General features: G+C 46.6%; 1 protein-coding gene across 1 annotated transcript in view; it reads right to left on the bottom strand.

Moving 5' to 3' along the window:
- The window catches only part of NKAIN3 (sodium/potassium transporting ATPase interacting 3), a 1,038,088-nt gene that overhangs the window by 237,719 nt on the left and 782,995 nt on the right, over positions 1-17,374 (bottom strand). Inside the window, exon 4 of the mRNA XM_063923781.1 lies at positions 12,496-12,693. Coding sequence (XP_063779851.1) covers positions 12,496-12,693 — 198 coding nt within the window. The remainder of the gene's footprint in view (positions 1-12,495; positions 12,694-17,374) is intronic.

Here is a 17,374-nt window from a genome sequence, read left to right as displayed (position 1 = left end):
AATTATATTATATTGTTAATCAGAAAAAAGACAGTCTGCAGGGAAATATATTGGCCCTGGGTTGAGTCACTCTGGTGGTGCGCCCCAAGTCAGAGAAAACCTGGAAGCAAAGGAAGGAGAAAAGAAGACTCTTGTTTGAGCATAGTCTTGTTAGTTTTGTGAAAGGAAAAGATGGATATTAGAATATTAAAACATAACCTTTATTGTTATCTACATAAAATTAGTATTATATCCAACAGCTAAATAACATATAAACATACAATGTATATGAACCAATTATAGGTCAAAGAATATGGGTTTAAAAAAATATATGTAGGGTGTGTTCTGGTTGGTCTATACAAATGACAGATTGGTAGAAGAATTTAAACACACTCAGTACTAGTGATGAGCGGGTTCGGATCCTCGGGATCCGAACCCGCCCGAACTTCACCTTTTTTTGCACGGGTCCGAGCAACTCGGATCCTCCCGCCTTGCTCGGTTAACCCGAGCGCGCCCGAACGTCATCATCACGCGGTCGGATTCTCGCAAGATTCGTATTTTATATAAGGAGCCGCGCGTCGCCGCCATTTTTCACTTGTGCATTGGAGATGATTGTGAGAGGACGTGGCTGGCGTCCTCTCAGTTTCTATGTTCAGTGGGCTGCAAATTGTGCTGCAAATATCTGTGCTCAGTGTGCTGCAAATATCTGTGCTCAGTGTGCTGCAAGTGCAAATATCTACGTTCTCTGCCTGAAAAACGCTCCATATCTGACTGTGCTCAGTGTGCTGCAAATATCTGTGCTCAGTGTGCTAATTGCTTTATTGTGGGGACTGGGGACCAGCAGTATTATATAGTAGGAGGACAGTGCAGAGTTTTGCTGACCAGTGACCGGTGACCACGTTCTCTACCTGAAAAACGCTCCATATCTGTGCTGCATTGTAGTATATAGTAGGAGGACAGTGCAGAATTTTGCTGACCACCAGTATAACTATATATATAGCAGTACGGTACAGTAGTCCACTGCTCAGAGGCGGAACTACCGCCAGTGCAACCAGTGCGTTGCACTGGGGCCCGCCACTGTCCAGGGGCCCAAAGCATGTAATGAGTCAAACTGACTCATTACATGCCACTGTGTGCTGCGGGCAACCGCTGCCCGCAGCGCACAGCCGCCCAGAGAGGAGAGGAGCAGCGGTACGGGGGAAGGAGGAGGAGGGAGGTGGAGGAGGGAGCCGCAGCAGCGCTTTGTTACTGGTTGAGGCGCTGCTGCTGCTGCCCCTCTGCTTCACTATAGGCCGTCTTCCGAGAACAGCCTATAGTGAAGCAGAGGGGCAGCAGCAGCAGCGCCTCCACCAATAACACAGCGCTGCTGCGGCTCCCTCCTCCACCTCCCTCCTCCTCCTTCTCTACTGCCCGGGAATCGTCTGATTCTTTCTTTCTTTTCTACAAAAAAGGGAGACTGTCTGCCACAATGTGTAAAAAGGGGGAATCTGCTGCCCGCAATGTGTAAAAAGGGGGAATCTGCCTGCCGTAGTGTGTAAAAAGGGGAATCTGCCTGCCGCAATGTGTAAAAACGGGGAATCTGCCTGCCGCACGCAATGTGTAAAAATGGGGAATCTGCTTGCCGCAGTGTGTAAAAAGGGGGAATCTGCCTGCCGCAATGTGTAAAAAGGGAGAATCTGCCTGCCGTAATGTGTAAAAAGGGGGATGCTGTCTGCCGTAATGTGTAACAAGGGCACGCTGTCTGCCGTAATGTGTAACAAGGGCACGCTGTCTGACGTAATGTGTAACAAGGGCACGCTGTCTGCCGTAATGTGTAACAAGGGGACGCTGTCTGCCATTATGCGTAAAAAGGGCACGCTGTCTGCCGTTGTGTGTAAAAAGTGTACGCTGTCTGCCGCTATGTTTAACAAGGGCACGCTGTCTGCCGTTATGTGAAAAAAGTGTACGCTGTCTGCCGCTATGTGTAACAAGGGCACACTGTCTGCCGTTATGTGTAAAAAGGGTACGCTGTCTGCCGCTATGTTTAACAAGGGCACGCTGTCTGCCGTTATTTGTAAAAAGTGTACGCTGTCTGCCGCTATGTGTAACACGGGCACGCTGTCTGCCGTTATGTGTAAAAAAAGTGCACGCTGTCTGCCGTTATGTGTAAAAAGGGTACGCTGTCTGCTGCTATGTGTAAAAAGGGCATGCTGTCTGCCGTTATGTGTAAAAAAGGGGGACGCTGTCTGCCGTAATGTGTAAAAAGGGGACGCTGTCTGCTGTAATGTGTAAAAAGAGGAATCTGTCCGCCGTAAGGTGTAAAAGGGTCTTTACCTGGTGTAGTGGTGCTACTGTGTGGCGTAATTTAAATAATGGAGACTACTGTATGAATTGGTATTATTTTGTGGCCACACCCCTTCCCCACAAAGCCACGCCACTATGTATTTTTGCGCGTGCCTATGGCGCGCACTGCCCCTGTTTTGCATGCAGGGGTGGGGCTCCGATGCCGTTTCTTGCACACAGTGCTAAAATGTCTAGTTACGCCACTGTTGCTAGGTATCCACTCCCCTGAGCAGGTCCCCCTCACCAGATCCTCTCCAGGGGTGAGAGGGTGGACTTGGATGGGATGGGGGGGGGGGGTGCCCATGTCATTTTGTTGCACATGGGCCCACCGCTCGCTAGTTCCGCCACTGCCACTGCTCTACCTACCTCTGTGTCGTCAAGTATACTATCCATCCATACCTGTGGTGCATTTCAGTTTTGCACAGTTTGCTGACCACCAGTATATAATATATAGCAGTACGGTACAGAAGGCCACTGCTCTACCTACCTCTGTGTCGTCAAGTATACTATCCATCCATACCTGTGGTGCATTTCAGTTTTGCACAGTTTGCTGACCACCAGTATATAATATATAGCAGTACGGTACAGTAGGCCACTGATCTACCTACCTCTGTGTCGTCAAGTATATCCATCCATACCTGTGGTGCATTTCAGTTTTGCACAGTTTGCTGACCACCAGTATATAATATGTAGCAGTACGGTACAGTAGGCCACTGCTCTACCTACCTCTGTGTCGTCAAGTATACTATCCATCCATACCTGTGGTGCATTTCAGTTTTGCACAGTTTGCTGACCACCAGTATATAATATATAGCAGTACGATACAGTAGGCCACTGCTCTACCTACCTCTGTGTCGTCAAGTATACTATCCATCCATACCTGTGGTGCATTTCAGTTTTGCACAGTTTGCTGACCACCAGTATATAATATATAGCAGTACGGTACAGTAGGCCACTGCTCTACCTACCTCTGTGTCGTCAAGTATACTATCCATCCATACCTGTGGTGCATTTCAGTTTTGCACAGTTTGCTGACCACCAGTATATAATATATAGCAGTACGGTACAGAAGGCCACTGCTCTACCTACCTCTGTGTCATCAAGTATACTATCCATCCGTACCTGTGGTGCATTTCAGTTTTGCACAGTTTTCTGACCACCAGTATATAATATATAGCAGTACGGTACAGTAGACCATTGCTATTGATATATTACTGGCATATAATTCCACACATTAAAAAATGGAGAACAAAAATGTGGAGGGTAAAATAGGGAAAGATCAAGATCCACTTCCACCTCGTGCTGAAGCTGCTGCCACTAGTCATGGCCAAGACGATGAAATGCCATCAACGTCGTCTGCCAAGGCCGATGCCCAATGTCATAGAAGAGAGCATGTAAAATCCCAAAAAATAAAGCTCAGTAAAATGACCCAAAAATCTAAATCTAAATCGTCTGAGGAGAAGCGTAAACTTGCCAATGTGCCATTTACGACACGGAGTGGCAAGGAACGGCTGAGGCCCTGGCCTATGTTCATGGCTAGTGGTTCAGCTTCACATGAGGATGGAAGCACTCATCCTCCTGCTAGAAAACTTAAAAGAGTTAAGATGGCAAAAGCACAGCAAAGAACTGTGCGTTCTTCTAAATCACAAATCCCCAAGGAGAGTCCAATTGTGTCGGTTGCGATGCCTGACCTTCCCAACACTGGACGGGAAGAGCTTGCGCCTTCCACCATTTGCACGCCCCCTGCAAGTGCTGGAAGGAGCACCTGCAGTCCAGTTCCTGATAGTCAAATTGAAGATGTCACTGTTGAAGTACACCAGGATGAGGATATGGGTGTTGCTGGCGCTGGGGAGGAAATTGACAAGGAGGATTCTGATGGTGAGGTGGTTTGTTTAAGTCAGGCACCTGGGGAGACACCTGTTGTCCGTGGGACGAATATGGCCATTGACATGCTTGGTCAAAATACAAAAAAAATCACCTCTTCGGTGTGGAATTATTTCAACAGAAATGCGGACAACTGGTGCCAAGCCGTGTGTTGCCTTTGTCAAGCTGTAATAAGTAGGGGTAAGGACGTTAACCACCTAGGAACATCCTCCCTTATACGTCACCTGGACCGCATTCAACAGAAGTCAGTGACAAGTTCAAAAACTTTGGATGACAGTGGAAGCAGTCGACTGACCACTAAATCCCTTCCTCTTGTAACCAAGCTCCTGCAAACCACACCGCCAACTCCCTCAGTGTCAATTTCCTCCTTAGACAGGAAAGCCAATAGTCCTGCAGGCCATGTCACTGTCAAGTCTGACGAGTCCTCTCCTGCCTGGGATTCCTCCGATGCAATCTTGAGTGTAACGCCTACTGCTGCTGGCGCTGCTGTTGTTGCTGCTGGCAGTCGATCGTCATCCCAGAGGGGAAGTCGGAAGACCACTTGTACTACTTCCAGTTTGCAATTGACTGTGCAACAGTCCTTTGCGAGGAAGATGAAATATCACAGCAGTCATCCTGCTGCAAAGCGGATAACTCAGGCCTTGGCAGCCTGGGTGGTGAGAAACGTGTTTCCGGTATCCACCGTTAATTCACAGGGAACTAGAGACTTGATTGAGAAACTGTGTACCCGGTACCAAATACCATCTAGGTTCCATTTCTCTAGGCAGGCGATACCGAGAATGTACACAGACGTCAGAAAAAGAGTTACCAGTGTCCTAAAAAATGCAGTTGTACCCAATGTCCACTTAACCACGGACATGTGGACAAGTGGAGCAGGGCAGACTCAGGACTATATGACTGTGACAGCCCACTGGGAAGATGCATTGCCTCCCGCAGCAAGAACAGCAGCGGCGGGACCAGTAGCAGCATCTCGCAAACGCCAACTCGTTCCTAGGCAGGCTACGCTTTGTATCACCGCTTTCCAGAAGAGGCACACAGCTGACAACCTCTTACGGAAACTGAGGAACATCATCGCAGAATGGCTTACATTGAATTTGGTGGTGCAGAATTATTTAAAAAACAACAGGGGCGTGCAAGAGATGCTGTCGGTGGCCCGAAGAATTGCGGGCCACTTTCGGCATTCAGCCACCGCGTGCCGAAGACTGGAGCAGAAGCAAACAGTCCAGAACCTGCCCTGCCATCATCTGAAGCAAGAAGTGGTAACGAGGTGGAATTCAACCCTCTATATGCTTCAGAGGATGGAGGAGCAGCAAAAGGCCATTCAAGTCTATACATCTGCCCAGGGCCGACTCCAGGCATGTTCCAATAGAGCGGCCGAACAGGGCGCCGCACTTTATGGGCGCCGCTAGCTCTGGCCGCCATATTGGAGCCTGGAGCCGTCCCTGCAGCACTGCACTGTCTGTCGCCCCCGCTAACCGGCGCCGGCCCGTGAGCCAACCAGAGCTCGCGGTCCGGCAGCTGAGGCTGATTGGCTGCCGGACCGCGAGCTTTGATTGGCTTGCGGGACGGCGCCTAGTCGAAGTGGCCGCCGGAGATTGAGGGCTAGGAGAGGCGCACGCTGCGCTCTCCTCCCGCCCTCAGCTACAAAGCAGCACGGGCAGCGCAGCAGCCTCAACCCACAGGAACAGACTCGCGGTGAGCAGGGGGGGGGGATATCTGGCACTGGGGACATGTCTGGCACTGGGGGCATGGGACATCTGTATCTGGCATTGGGTGCATGGGACATGTGTATCTGGCACTAGGGGCATGGGACATGTGTATCTGGCACTGGGGACATGTCTGGCACTGGGGGCATGGGACATGTGTATCTGGCATTGGGGGCATGGGACATGTGTATCTGGCACTGGGGGCAAGGGACATGTGTATCTGGCATTGGGGGCATGGGACATGTGTATCTGGCACTGGGGGCATGTATCTGGCATTGGGGGCATATCTGGCACTGTGGGAACAAGAGTATCTGGCATTAGGGGCATATCTGGCACTGTGTGGGTCATATATGTATCTGGCACTGTGTGGGGCATATATGTATCTGGCACTGTGTGGGGCATTTATGTATCTGGCACTGTGGGGGCATTTATGTATCTGGCACTGTGGGGGCATATCTGCACTGTGGGGGCATTTATGTTTTGTGACACGGGGGCATTTATGTATCTGGCACTGTGGGGGCATATCTGCACTGTGGGGGCATTTATGTATCTGGCACTGTGGGGGCATATCTGCACGATGGGGGCATTTATGTATCTGGAACTGTGGGGGCATTTATATATCTGGCACTGTGGGGGCAAATCTGTACTGTGGGGGCATTTATGTATCTGGCACTGTGGGGGCACATTCATATATCTGGCACTGTGGGGGCATTTATGTATCTGGCACTGTGGGGGCATATCTGCACTGTGGGAGCATTTATGTATCTGGCACTGTGGGGGCATATCTGCACTATGGGGGCATTTATGTATCTGGAACTGTGGGGGCATTTATGTATCTGGCAAGGTGGGGGCATATCTGCACTGTGGGGGCATTTATGTATCTGGCACTGTGGAGGCACATTCATATATCTGGCACTGTGGGGGCATTTATGTATCTGGCACTGTGAAGGCATATCTGCACTGTGGGGGCATTTATGTATCTGGCACTGCTGGGGGGCATATCACGTGTATCTGGCACTGCTGGGGGGCATGTCTCGTGTATCTGGCACTGCTGGAGGGCATGTCACGTGTATCTGGCACTGCTGGGGGGCATGTCACGTGTAGCTGGCACTGCTGCGGGGCATGTCACGTGTAGCTGGCACTGCTGCGGGGCATGTCACGTGTAGCTGGCACTGCTGCGGGGCATGTCACGTTTAGCTGGCACTGCTGCGGGGCATATCATGTCTATCTGGCACTGCACATTATGTGTATCTGGCACTATACTGGAGACATTGTGTGTAAGGAACACTACTGTGTTTAAGGCTGCTAATTGTGTGCGTAGAGGGGGTGTGAAAATATATTTATAGTTTGATTATATGAAGTTATGAGGCCACGCCCACTTTCCCAGGAGGACACGCCCACTTTTCCAGATGTCATGCCCCCTTTTCTAGGAGGCCACACCCACTTTTCCAGGAGCGCACGCGCCTTCGGCGCGCGCATAAGGGGGGTGGGCACTTTTCGATTTTCTCGCTCAGGGTGCTAGTAGGCCTGGAGCCGGCCCTGCATCTGCCTACGATATAGGCAAAGGAGGGGGAATGCACCTGACTCAAGCGCAGTGGAGAATGATTTCAACGTTGTGCAAGGTTCGGCAACCCTTTGAACTTGCCACACGTGAAGTCAGTTCAGACACTGCCAGCCTGAGTCAGGTCATTCCCCTCATCAGGCTTTTGCAGAAGAAGCTGGAGACATTGAAGGAGGAGCTAAAACAGAGCGATTCCGCTAGGCATGTGGGACTTGTGGATGGAGCCCTTAATTCGCTTAACCAGGATTCACGGGTGGTCAATCTGTTGAAATCAACAATTCAAACATTTTGGCCACCGTGCTCGATCCTAGATTTAAAACCTACGTTGGATCTCTCTTTCCGGCAGACACAAGTCTGCAGAGGTTCAAAGACCTGCTGGTGAGAAAATTGTCAAGTCAAGCGGAACGTGACCCGTCAACAGCTCCTCCTTCGCATTCTCCCGCAACTGGGGGTGCGAGGAAAAGGCTAAGGATTCCGATGCAGGGCAGTCTGGAGCGAGTGCTGACATCTGGTCCGGACTGGAGGACCTGCCAACGATTACTGACATGTCGTCTACTGTCACTGCATATGATTCTCTCACCATTGAAAGAATGGTGGAGGATTATATGAGTGACCGCATCCAAGTAGGCACGTCAGACAGTCCGTACGTATACTGGCAGGAAAAGGAGGCAATTTGGATGCCCTTGCACAAATTGGCTTTATTTTACCTAAGTTGCCCCCCCTCCAGTGTGTACTCCGAAAGAGTGTTTAGTGCAGCCGCTCACCTTGTCAGCAATCGGCGTACGAGGTTACTTCCAGAAAATGTGGAGAAGATGATGTTCATCAAAATGAATTATAATCAATTCCTCCGTGGAGACATTCACCAGCAATTGCCTCCTGAAAGTACACAGGGACCTGAGATGGTGGATTCCAGTGGGGACGAATTAAGAATCTGTTAGGAGGGGGATGTACACAGTGAAAGGGGTGAGGAATCGGAGGAAGACGAGGAGGTGGACATCTTGCCTCTGTAGAGCCAGTTTGTGCAAGGAGAGATTGATTGCTTCTTTTTTTGGTGGGGGCCCAAACCAACCAGTCATTTCAGACACAGTTGTGTGGCAGACCCTGTTGCTGAAATGATGGGTTTGTTAAAGTGTGCATGTCCTGTTTATACAACATAAGGGTGGGTGGGAGGGCCCAAGGACAATTCCATCTGCACCTCTTTTTTCTTTCATTTTTCTTTGCATCATGTGCTGTTTGGGGACTATTTTTGGAAGTGCCATCCTGTCTGACACTGCAGTGCCACTCCTAGATGGGCCAGGTGTTTGTGTTGGCCACTTGGGTCGCTTAGCTTAGTCATCCAGCGACCTCGGTGCAAATTTTAGGACTAAAAATAATATTGTGAGGTGTGAGGTGTTCAGAATAGACTAAAAATGAGTGGAAATTATGGTTATTGAGGTTAATAATACTATGGGATCAAAATGACCCCCAAATTCTATGATTTAAGCTGTTTTTGAGGGGTTTTTGTAAAAAAAACACCCGAATCCAAAACACACCCGAATCCGACAAAAAAATTTCAGGGAGGTTTTACCAAAACGCGTCCGAATCCAAAACACGGCCGCGGAACCGAATCCAAAACCAAAACACAAAACCCAAAAAATTTCCGGTGCACATCACTACTCAGTACTACATCCGTATCTCATCACACCAGTACAAGAAATACTTGTATTAATGAGACCTACATTGGTCTTTCAAATCTAAAATGATGCTAGGACCTCATGCATCAGATTCGCACCGTCCTTGTTGTACCAATTGGTGTTCGTGGATCTGCACGTTAAGAAGATTGCTGAATAAGCGTGACCCGGCTGTTAGTGTTGTGTCAGAGTGACAGTTTGAAGCGATAGCACTAATATGGTAATGTACAGGGGGCGTCACACCTTTTGCATGCATTACTGATCGTCTGGCTGCGTGACCGATGGGGTCATACAAGTCAGCTGCATCTACTACATAGATGCAAAGAAATCTCCGTCCTCGGACGGAGAACTCTGGCCCTCCCCCTCCCAACTACGGCAGTGACATGCCTCCACTTTGGGAAACAGCCATCGCAGCCCCCTCCCCACCCCTAAATGGTATCAGTCAATCACTGACAGTCTGATGCTGTAGTGTGACTGACGTTGCAGACCCATACTGCACATGCACAGTATGGGTCCGGCGCATGCACAAAGTACCTAAGAGCATCCGAACCTGAATCAGGCCCAATATGCAGTCATGCAGCACATTTGTAATATGCCTGCATTAAGTTTTTGGGAACTGCTCAAGTAAAAATACTCTCTGTGACCTAGTGACCTAGGGATAGTAGCTTCAGATGGAAATACACATGGTGGAAAGATTAAAGTCCTGCCTAATACAATTTTTGGACGGCACAGCTTATTAATGTCATGTTTTCCTTTTTACTTTCAATGCCCTTTGAAGTTAATCTACTGTATATGTGTCATCCTCCAACATCTCATTGAAGACTTGGCACAATGTCATGATAACATGACTCACCACATTATCATTATTATGCCTGGTCACAATGAACCCCCAAGCTGGACTTCCTCTACTGGGAACTCCCACAGAGGAAATGTATGAGCCATATAAGCATCCAGAAGGTAGACATCAGCCAATCAGATTAGTAGGCGTAACACAGGGTTACTTGTCAACACAAACCCCAGAAAATTCTCCTTGACAACATGCCACACTGCATAATGCACAGATAATACACAGTTCCTTCTCAGTTTCTGCCATCAGAAGAATCAAACTCTTCACCAACTGCAGAAGACACCATGGCCCTCATTCCGAGTTGTTCGCTCGGTATTTTTCATCGCATCGCAATGAAAATCCGCTTAGTACGCAGGCGCAATGTTCGCACTGCGACTGCGCCAAGTAACTTTGCTATGTAGAAAGTAATTTTACTCACGGCTTTTTCATCGCTCCGGCGATCGTAATGTGATTGACAGGAAATGGGTGTTACTGGGCGGAAACACGGCGTTTCAGGGGCGTGTGGCTGAAAACGCTACCGTTTCCGGAAAAAACGCAGGAGTGGCCGGAGAAACGGTGGGAGTGCCTGGGCGAACGCTGGGTGTGTTTGTGACGTCAAACAGGAACGACAAGCACTGAACTGATCGCACAGGCAGAGTAAGTCTGAAGCTACTCTGAAACTGCTAAGTAGTTAGTAATCGCAATATTGCGAATACATCGGTCGCAATTTTAAGAAGCTAAGATTCACTCCCAGTAGGCGGCGGCTTAGCGTGTGTAACTCTGCTAAATTCGCCTTGCGACCGATCAACTCGGAATGAGGGCCCATCTTCAAAGGTCTCAACAGCCCAGCTAACCCTTGTATGTGCCTTAGACATTCCTGAACTATTAATACACTCATGGGTCTTTCTGGCAGAAAGAGATTGTTACAATTACAGCAATTCAGTTGATTCCTTACTGCACTAATTGCTATGTTTGACATTGTTGTTATTCAAGGTAATACACTGTAGCTAAAGGATAGGAGGAAGGCTACTGAGGATAGGAGGAAGGCTACTGTGTGCTGGGTAAATCAGGTAGTATTTCCCATGCATTTGCTTCCCGAGCATCACAAAATGGGTGTAAATTTCACACATAGGCCCTCATTCCGAGTCGTTCGCTCGGTATTTTTCATCGCATCGCAGTGAAATTCCGCTTAGTGCGCATGCGCAATATTCGCACTGCGACTGCGCCAAGTATCTTTGCTATGAAGATAGTATTTTTACTCACGGCTTTTTCATCGCTCCGGCGATCGTAATGTGATTGACAGGAAATGGGTGTTACTGGGCGGAAACACGGCGTTTTATGGGCGTGTGGCTGAAAACGCTACCGTTTCCGGAAAAAACGCAGGAGTGGCCGGAGAAACGGGGGAGTGGTTGGGCGAACGCTGGGTGTGTTTGTGACGTCAATCCAGGAACGACAAGCACTGAACTGATCGCACAGGCAGAGTAAGTGTGGAGCTACTCTAAAACTGCTAAGTAGTTTGTGATCGCAATATTGCAAATACATCGGTCGCAATTTTAAGATGCTAAGATACACTCCCAGTAGGCGGCGGCTTAGCGTGTGTAACTCTGCTAAATTCGCCTTGCGACCGATCAACTCGGAATGAGGGCCATAGAGCAGTTGCATTTGCTCCTACAGTACCTAAATTCATCAAGTTCCAAAATACTACATTTTTTTTAGAGCCTGACTGTGAGAACCTCCATCATCTTCAGATGGCACTTGTTCCCGGACCCTTGCTCCTTCCTATGGGAAAGAGTCTGGGCTGTGAAGAGGGATCTGTTCGGATCCCTCCGCCTCTGTTCAGCTCCTTCTACCGGGAGTCATGCATGCATAAACCAAAGTTCAAACATGCACAGCAGCGCTATTGGTTCAGAGTGCTAAGTTTCAAAGTAGCGGTGAAAGGAATCTTTGGATAAGCTGCCCAGGAGGAAAGTTCAATTGTGTATTCACCATTTCTTCTCACAGTGAGTTGGAATAATTATTGTGGGCATCCGGCCTCCAATAATTAACATAATGAAAAGGACCCCGAATCATCATACACATATGAGGTTTTTTTATTTGTTTTCTCGTCACAAAACTCTGATACCCTTTTTATCCGTGTCTAGGAGCACTCTATAAACAAAATGATTATCTGATTTAGGATTTGTCATCATGACGTACAGTACTGTATAATACCATATGATACAAGCTGAAAGGAATGTTGAGGCTATTGGCAGAAATACACTACACTGGGTTTTCTGATCAGATTTTACAGCCTTACAAACATTGCCAAAGGGTGGATAAAATGCTATCACAACCCAAACAAAATTCCACTGTAACTAATAATAGCCTAACACCATTGACTATAATTATAAGGGTATCATCTGTACAAGACATGCATAATAACATCACATTATACCATAACAATTGTGCTTGGTAACACACTGCCCGTAGAGCATTATTTAGCAGAAATATGTTCTAGGAGAAAAGACAAAACAAAACAGTTGGTATGTTTAATAGAAACTGGCTTACCGACAGAAGTATTTGAAAAGCGCTGTGGATGACCTCTAGGTACTGAAACTCAATGATACATCCTGTCACAGAGATGAAGGAGTGATCTCCGAGGTTCCTGCTGTCTGGAGGAGGCACAACCCTTCTCACACAGCCTGGTCCATGTTCTCTCCACCATGAACGATGGATGGAGATATTAAATGTCATAAGATCCGTCTCCTACAGGGACAGCACAGAAAATAATACAGATTAGATGAGAGTGCAGGGTTTCAGAGAATAAGCTTTGCATTGTACAGTTTAGATTTTTTTCCTAATATAGTTTACAGAGTATAAACAATAAATCAGTGCCATAACTAGACTTTTTGGTGCCCTGTGCCAGAAAGAGAATTGGCTCCCCCCCTCTCCCCTCCATTTTTACAATATGGACATAAAGTGCATGCCTCTCGGGGAAGGGGTTGCGGTTGTTAGGTCGACACAATTTAGGTCAACTACTGAAGGTCGACAATGCCATTAGGTCGACATGCATTAGGTCGACATGGCTGTTAGCTCGATATGTACTAGGTCGACAGGTCAAAAGGTCGACATGAGTTTTTAAAAATAAACAAATACATTTTTGGGATTTTTTCACACTTAACGATCCACGTGGACTACAATCGGAACGATAATCTGTGCCAAGCGAAGCGGTAGAGGAGTGAGGCACCTTGCCCGAAGCATGGCGAGCGAAGCGAGCCATGCCTGGGGACACGGTGCACTAATTTGGGTTCCCTGTCACTTTACGGAGAAAATGACACCAAAAACAGTAAAAAAACCTCATGTCGACCTTTTGACCTGTCGACCGAGTACATGTCGACCTATCGCCCATGTCGACCTAATGCATGTCGACCTAATGGCAATGTTGACCTCCAGTGGTCGACCTAATGAGTGTCGACCTAGGTTGGGTCAACCCAACAACCCATATCCCGGGGAAGAGGCATGACAAAATTGATCCCAATGAAAGCCCATGCTACCTCTTTTTACCACATTCATGCGCTGAAACCGAGAGCCTTTCACCATTCTGCCACGATACCCCTCATTAAATAACACATTTCAAATAGTTAAAACTCTCCAACTTGGAATTCTCTAGCTTTCTATACAAGGGCAGGTATCTCAATGAATACAGTGTCTGACTGCAATATCATAAGCAACGGGTTAGAATCCTGTGCACGTCAGCATCCCGAAATGTCATAAAGGACAGTGCGACTGAACAACAAAGAGCTATCAAATCAAGTCCCTGAATGCTGTATAGGTATTAGCGACAAAAGGGGTGGGGGTAGGAGATAGGGGCAGTCAGGAGATGCTGGGATTCAAAAAGGGGGGAAGCTGCAAGTAAAAGTAATTAGATAATTCATAATTGACAAGTGCTGCCAACAGCGACCCCCACACTGCAGCGCTATGTGCCGAGCACACTCCGCACACACCTAGTTACGGCCCTGCAATAAATATACAGTTTGAATGTAAAAGCACTGCTCTTGGTTATAAGAGATAGTACAGTATTTGTATTTTACTTCCATAACATATCTTGGACATTATTCAGTATTTGCAATAATATATTTTATGATCAATGCAGCAACTGATTTTTAACAATATATTTCCTCCAGTTCCAGGACATTTATGGATCAGGTGTTCCTCAAACCTTTTAGATTGTGAACTCTTCTGGGCACGATCATCTTTACTTTCTGATTTGTGTCATTGTGTGTGTCATTTGTTTGTATTATGATCTCCTCCATGTACAGTGGAGTGTAATATGTTGATGCTTTATAAACAATATTATTATTAATAATAAAAATAATAATACTGCAGTAATTCACTAATATATCATTAATATATCAATTAATATATCATAAATCTTATGCACAAAAAAAGAATCGTACAGTAGTGTCAATAGAGAGCTTTTCCCCTTGATTATTTTCCTCCAGTGTTTGTTATTAAATATGCTGTTCTAATGAATGAAAAAGCATCTGGACGGGTAAAAATGGGCAACAGCAAAACACTTCATATAAATGTTAGATTACAAATTATTTGATTAAACAACAGCTGAAAATGTGTTTAAACATTATGTAGAACTATACAACTGATGTTTTTCCTACTAGCAAGAAAACATTCTGGAATATTGCAGAATTATATGTTATATGTCCAGCCTGTTATTAGATAGGATTGTACCATGTGATATTATACCCATTTAACAGCTATAATGAATCACCAAACAGAATAGAGAAGTCAATAAGAAAAAACTCAATCCTCATATGAAAAGTATTTTTTTTACTAAATAAACTTATGTTAAATACAGATGTAGCCATAGAGCAATGTACCCTTATCTTGTGCTATAATATGGCTGCACCTCAAGAAAAACCCTTCTGCTGGCAAAGGATTCACACAAATACAACAACAATAGATTTCTGAGGGCACACTAATTACATTTAAACTGTTAAAATTCAAATTATATCCAGCAACCTATTATATATAAATATAAAATTGATTTAAAATACAATCAAATGCAATTTGAGGCAATAACTCACAATACATATAATAGAACAGATGCAGTGTTAATTCCCATTTTTATGATATTCAAGAAACTGATGTTCAATTTAAATTGAGGTAAAATGTTCTTTAAGACCAATGCGTTTCATCCTTCAGGGGAGTATGCTTATGAGAGGATATTCTGCAGACTCCTTATTGGAATGGTCCTCTTTAAAATTATAAATGGCTTGGTTGTGCCCTTAAGTGTACAAATAGGGTTACAATCCTATATAATCATGAAGGGTAGACAGCCTGATGGTACCCTAGTTCTTATCCGGCGGTAACCCAAATTTTTGTTTTTATCTGCGCAGATTAAAGAAGTGCTGAGTAAAATAGGATTTTAAGTACCTACCAGTAAATACTTTTCTCGTAGTCCGTAGAGGATACTGGGGTTCCATTTAGTACCATGGGGGTATAGACGAGTCCACTAAGAGCCATGGGCACTTTAAGAATTTGATAGTGTAAGCTGACTCCTCCCTCTATGTCCCTCCTACCAGCCTCAGTCTAGGAAACTGTGCCAGAGGAGACAGAATACTTTGAGAGAAGGATAAATGAGGAAAGTGGTGAGATTCCGAACCAGCACACACAAACAAGAGGAAAGCCATGCTAACCAAACTTGAAAACAAGAACAGCAACAGCTGAACCAAGCAACAATACTTAACCAAATAACAGTGCAGGAAGAACGAAGCACCGGGAAGGCGCCCAGTATCCTCTACAGACTAAGAGAAAAGTATTTACCGGTAGGTAATTAAAATCTTATTTTCTCTTATGTCCTAGAGGATACTGGGGTTCCATTTAGTGCCATGGGGAAGTACCAAAGCTCCCAAAACGGGTAGGAGAGTGCTGAGGTTCCTGCAGAACTGATTGACCAAACTGAATGCCATCAGAGGCCAAGGTATTGAACTTGTAAAACTTAGCAAAAGTGTTCGACCCTGACCAATTAGCTGCTCGGCAGAGCTGTAAATCCGAGACACCCCGGGCAGCCACCCAAGAAGAACCCACCAACCTAGTAGAGTGGGCCTGGAAGGAAGGAAGAGATGAAGGATGAGAGCAATGAAAACTGCTTGAACCTTTTCCCTTTTTATTCTTTTCAGAATTCTTTTCAGAATTCTTGGGATCAGAGGAATTGGAGGAAACACTTTACACTATCTGATATACCCATGGAGTCGTTAGAGTGTCCACTACCACTGCCTGTGGTCTCTCGACCTGGAACAATACCGCTTGGGCTTCTTGTTGAGATGAGAGGCCATCATGTCGATCTGTGGATATCCCCATCGACTTGTCAAGCACCTGAACACCTCCGGGTGAAGGCCCCACTTCCCCGGGTGCAGGTCGTGTCTGCTGAGGAAGTCTGCTTCCCAGTTGTCTACTCCCGGAATGAAGACCACCGACAATGCCGCAGCGTGTTTTTCTGCCCAGAGGAGAATTCTTGACACCCCTGACTTTGCTGCTCTGCTTTTTATTCCGCCCTGTCGGTTTATGTATGTCATTGCCGTCACATTGTCCGACTGGACCTGAATGGCCCGATCTTGAAGAAGATATGAGGCCTGCAGAAGGGCGTTGTATATAGCCCTGAGTTCCAGAATGTTGATTGGAAGGACGACTTCCTGACTTGACCATCTTCCTTGAAACTGCACCCCCTGGGTGACTGCTCCCCAACCTCTGAGGCTTGCGTCCGTGGTTAGCAGAATCCAATTATGTATCCTAAACCATCAGCCCTCGATCAGGTGAGAAATCTGTAGCCACCACAGAAGGGAGATCCTGGCCTTTGGCGACAGACTGCTCCTCTGGTGCATGTGAAGATGTGATCCGGACCATTTGTCCAACAAATTGAGCTGGAAGGGTCATGCATGAAACCTTCCATACTGAAGAGCCTTTTAAGAGGCCACCATTTTTCCCAGAAGCAAATGCATAGGTGCACCAATTTCCGGGTTGGCTTTAGGACATCCCGAACCATCAACTGGATTACCAATGCCTTTTCCAATGGAAAAAACACTTTCTGCGACTGTGTGTCTAGTATCATTCCCAGAAAAGGGAGCCTCTGAGTTGGCTCTAAGTAAGATTTCAGAAGATTCAGAATCCAGCCTTGAACCAGGAGTAGTTGGGTTGTGAGGCCAATGCTGTACAACAACCTCTCCCTGGACGGAGCCTTTATTAGAAGATCGTCTAGGTACGGAATTATGTTCACTCCCTGCCTGCGAAGGAGAAACATCATCTCTGCCATCACCTTGGTGAACACCCTCGGTGCCGTGGAGAGACCAAAAGGTAGGGCCTGGAACTGGTAGTGACAGTCCTGCAGTGCAAACTATAGATAAGCCTGGTGAGATGGCCAGATCGGAATATA

Source organism: Pseudophryne corroboree, chromosome 5 (genome assembly GCF_028390025.1).
Source record: "Pseudophryne corroboree isolate aPseCor3 chromosome 5, aPseCor3.hap2, whole genome shotgun sequence".
Taxonomy (NCBI): Eukaryota; Metazoa; Chordata; class Amphibia; order Anura; family Myobatrachidae; genus Pseudophryne; species Pseudophryne corroboree.
Note: the sequence above shows the minus strand (reverse complement) of the source record. Positions and strands in the feature narration are given on the sequence as shown.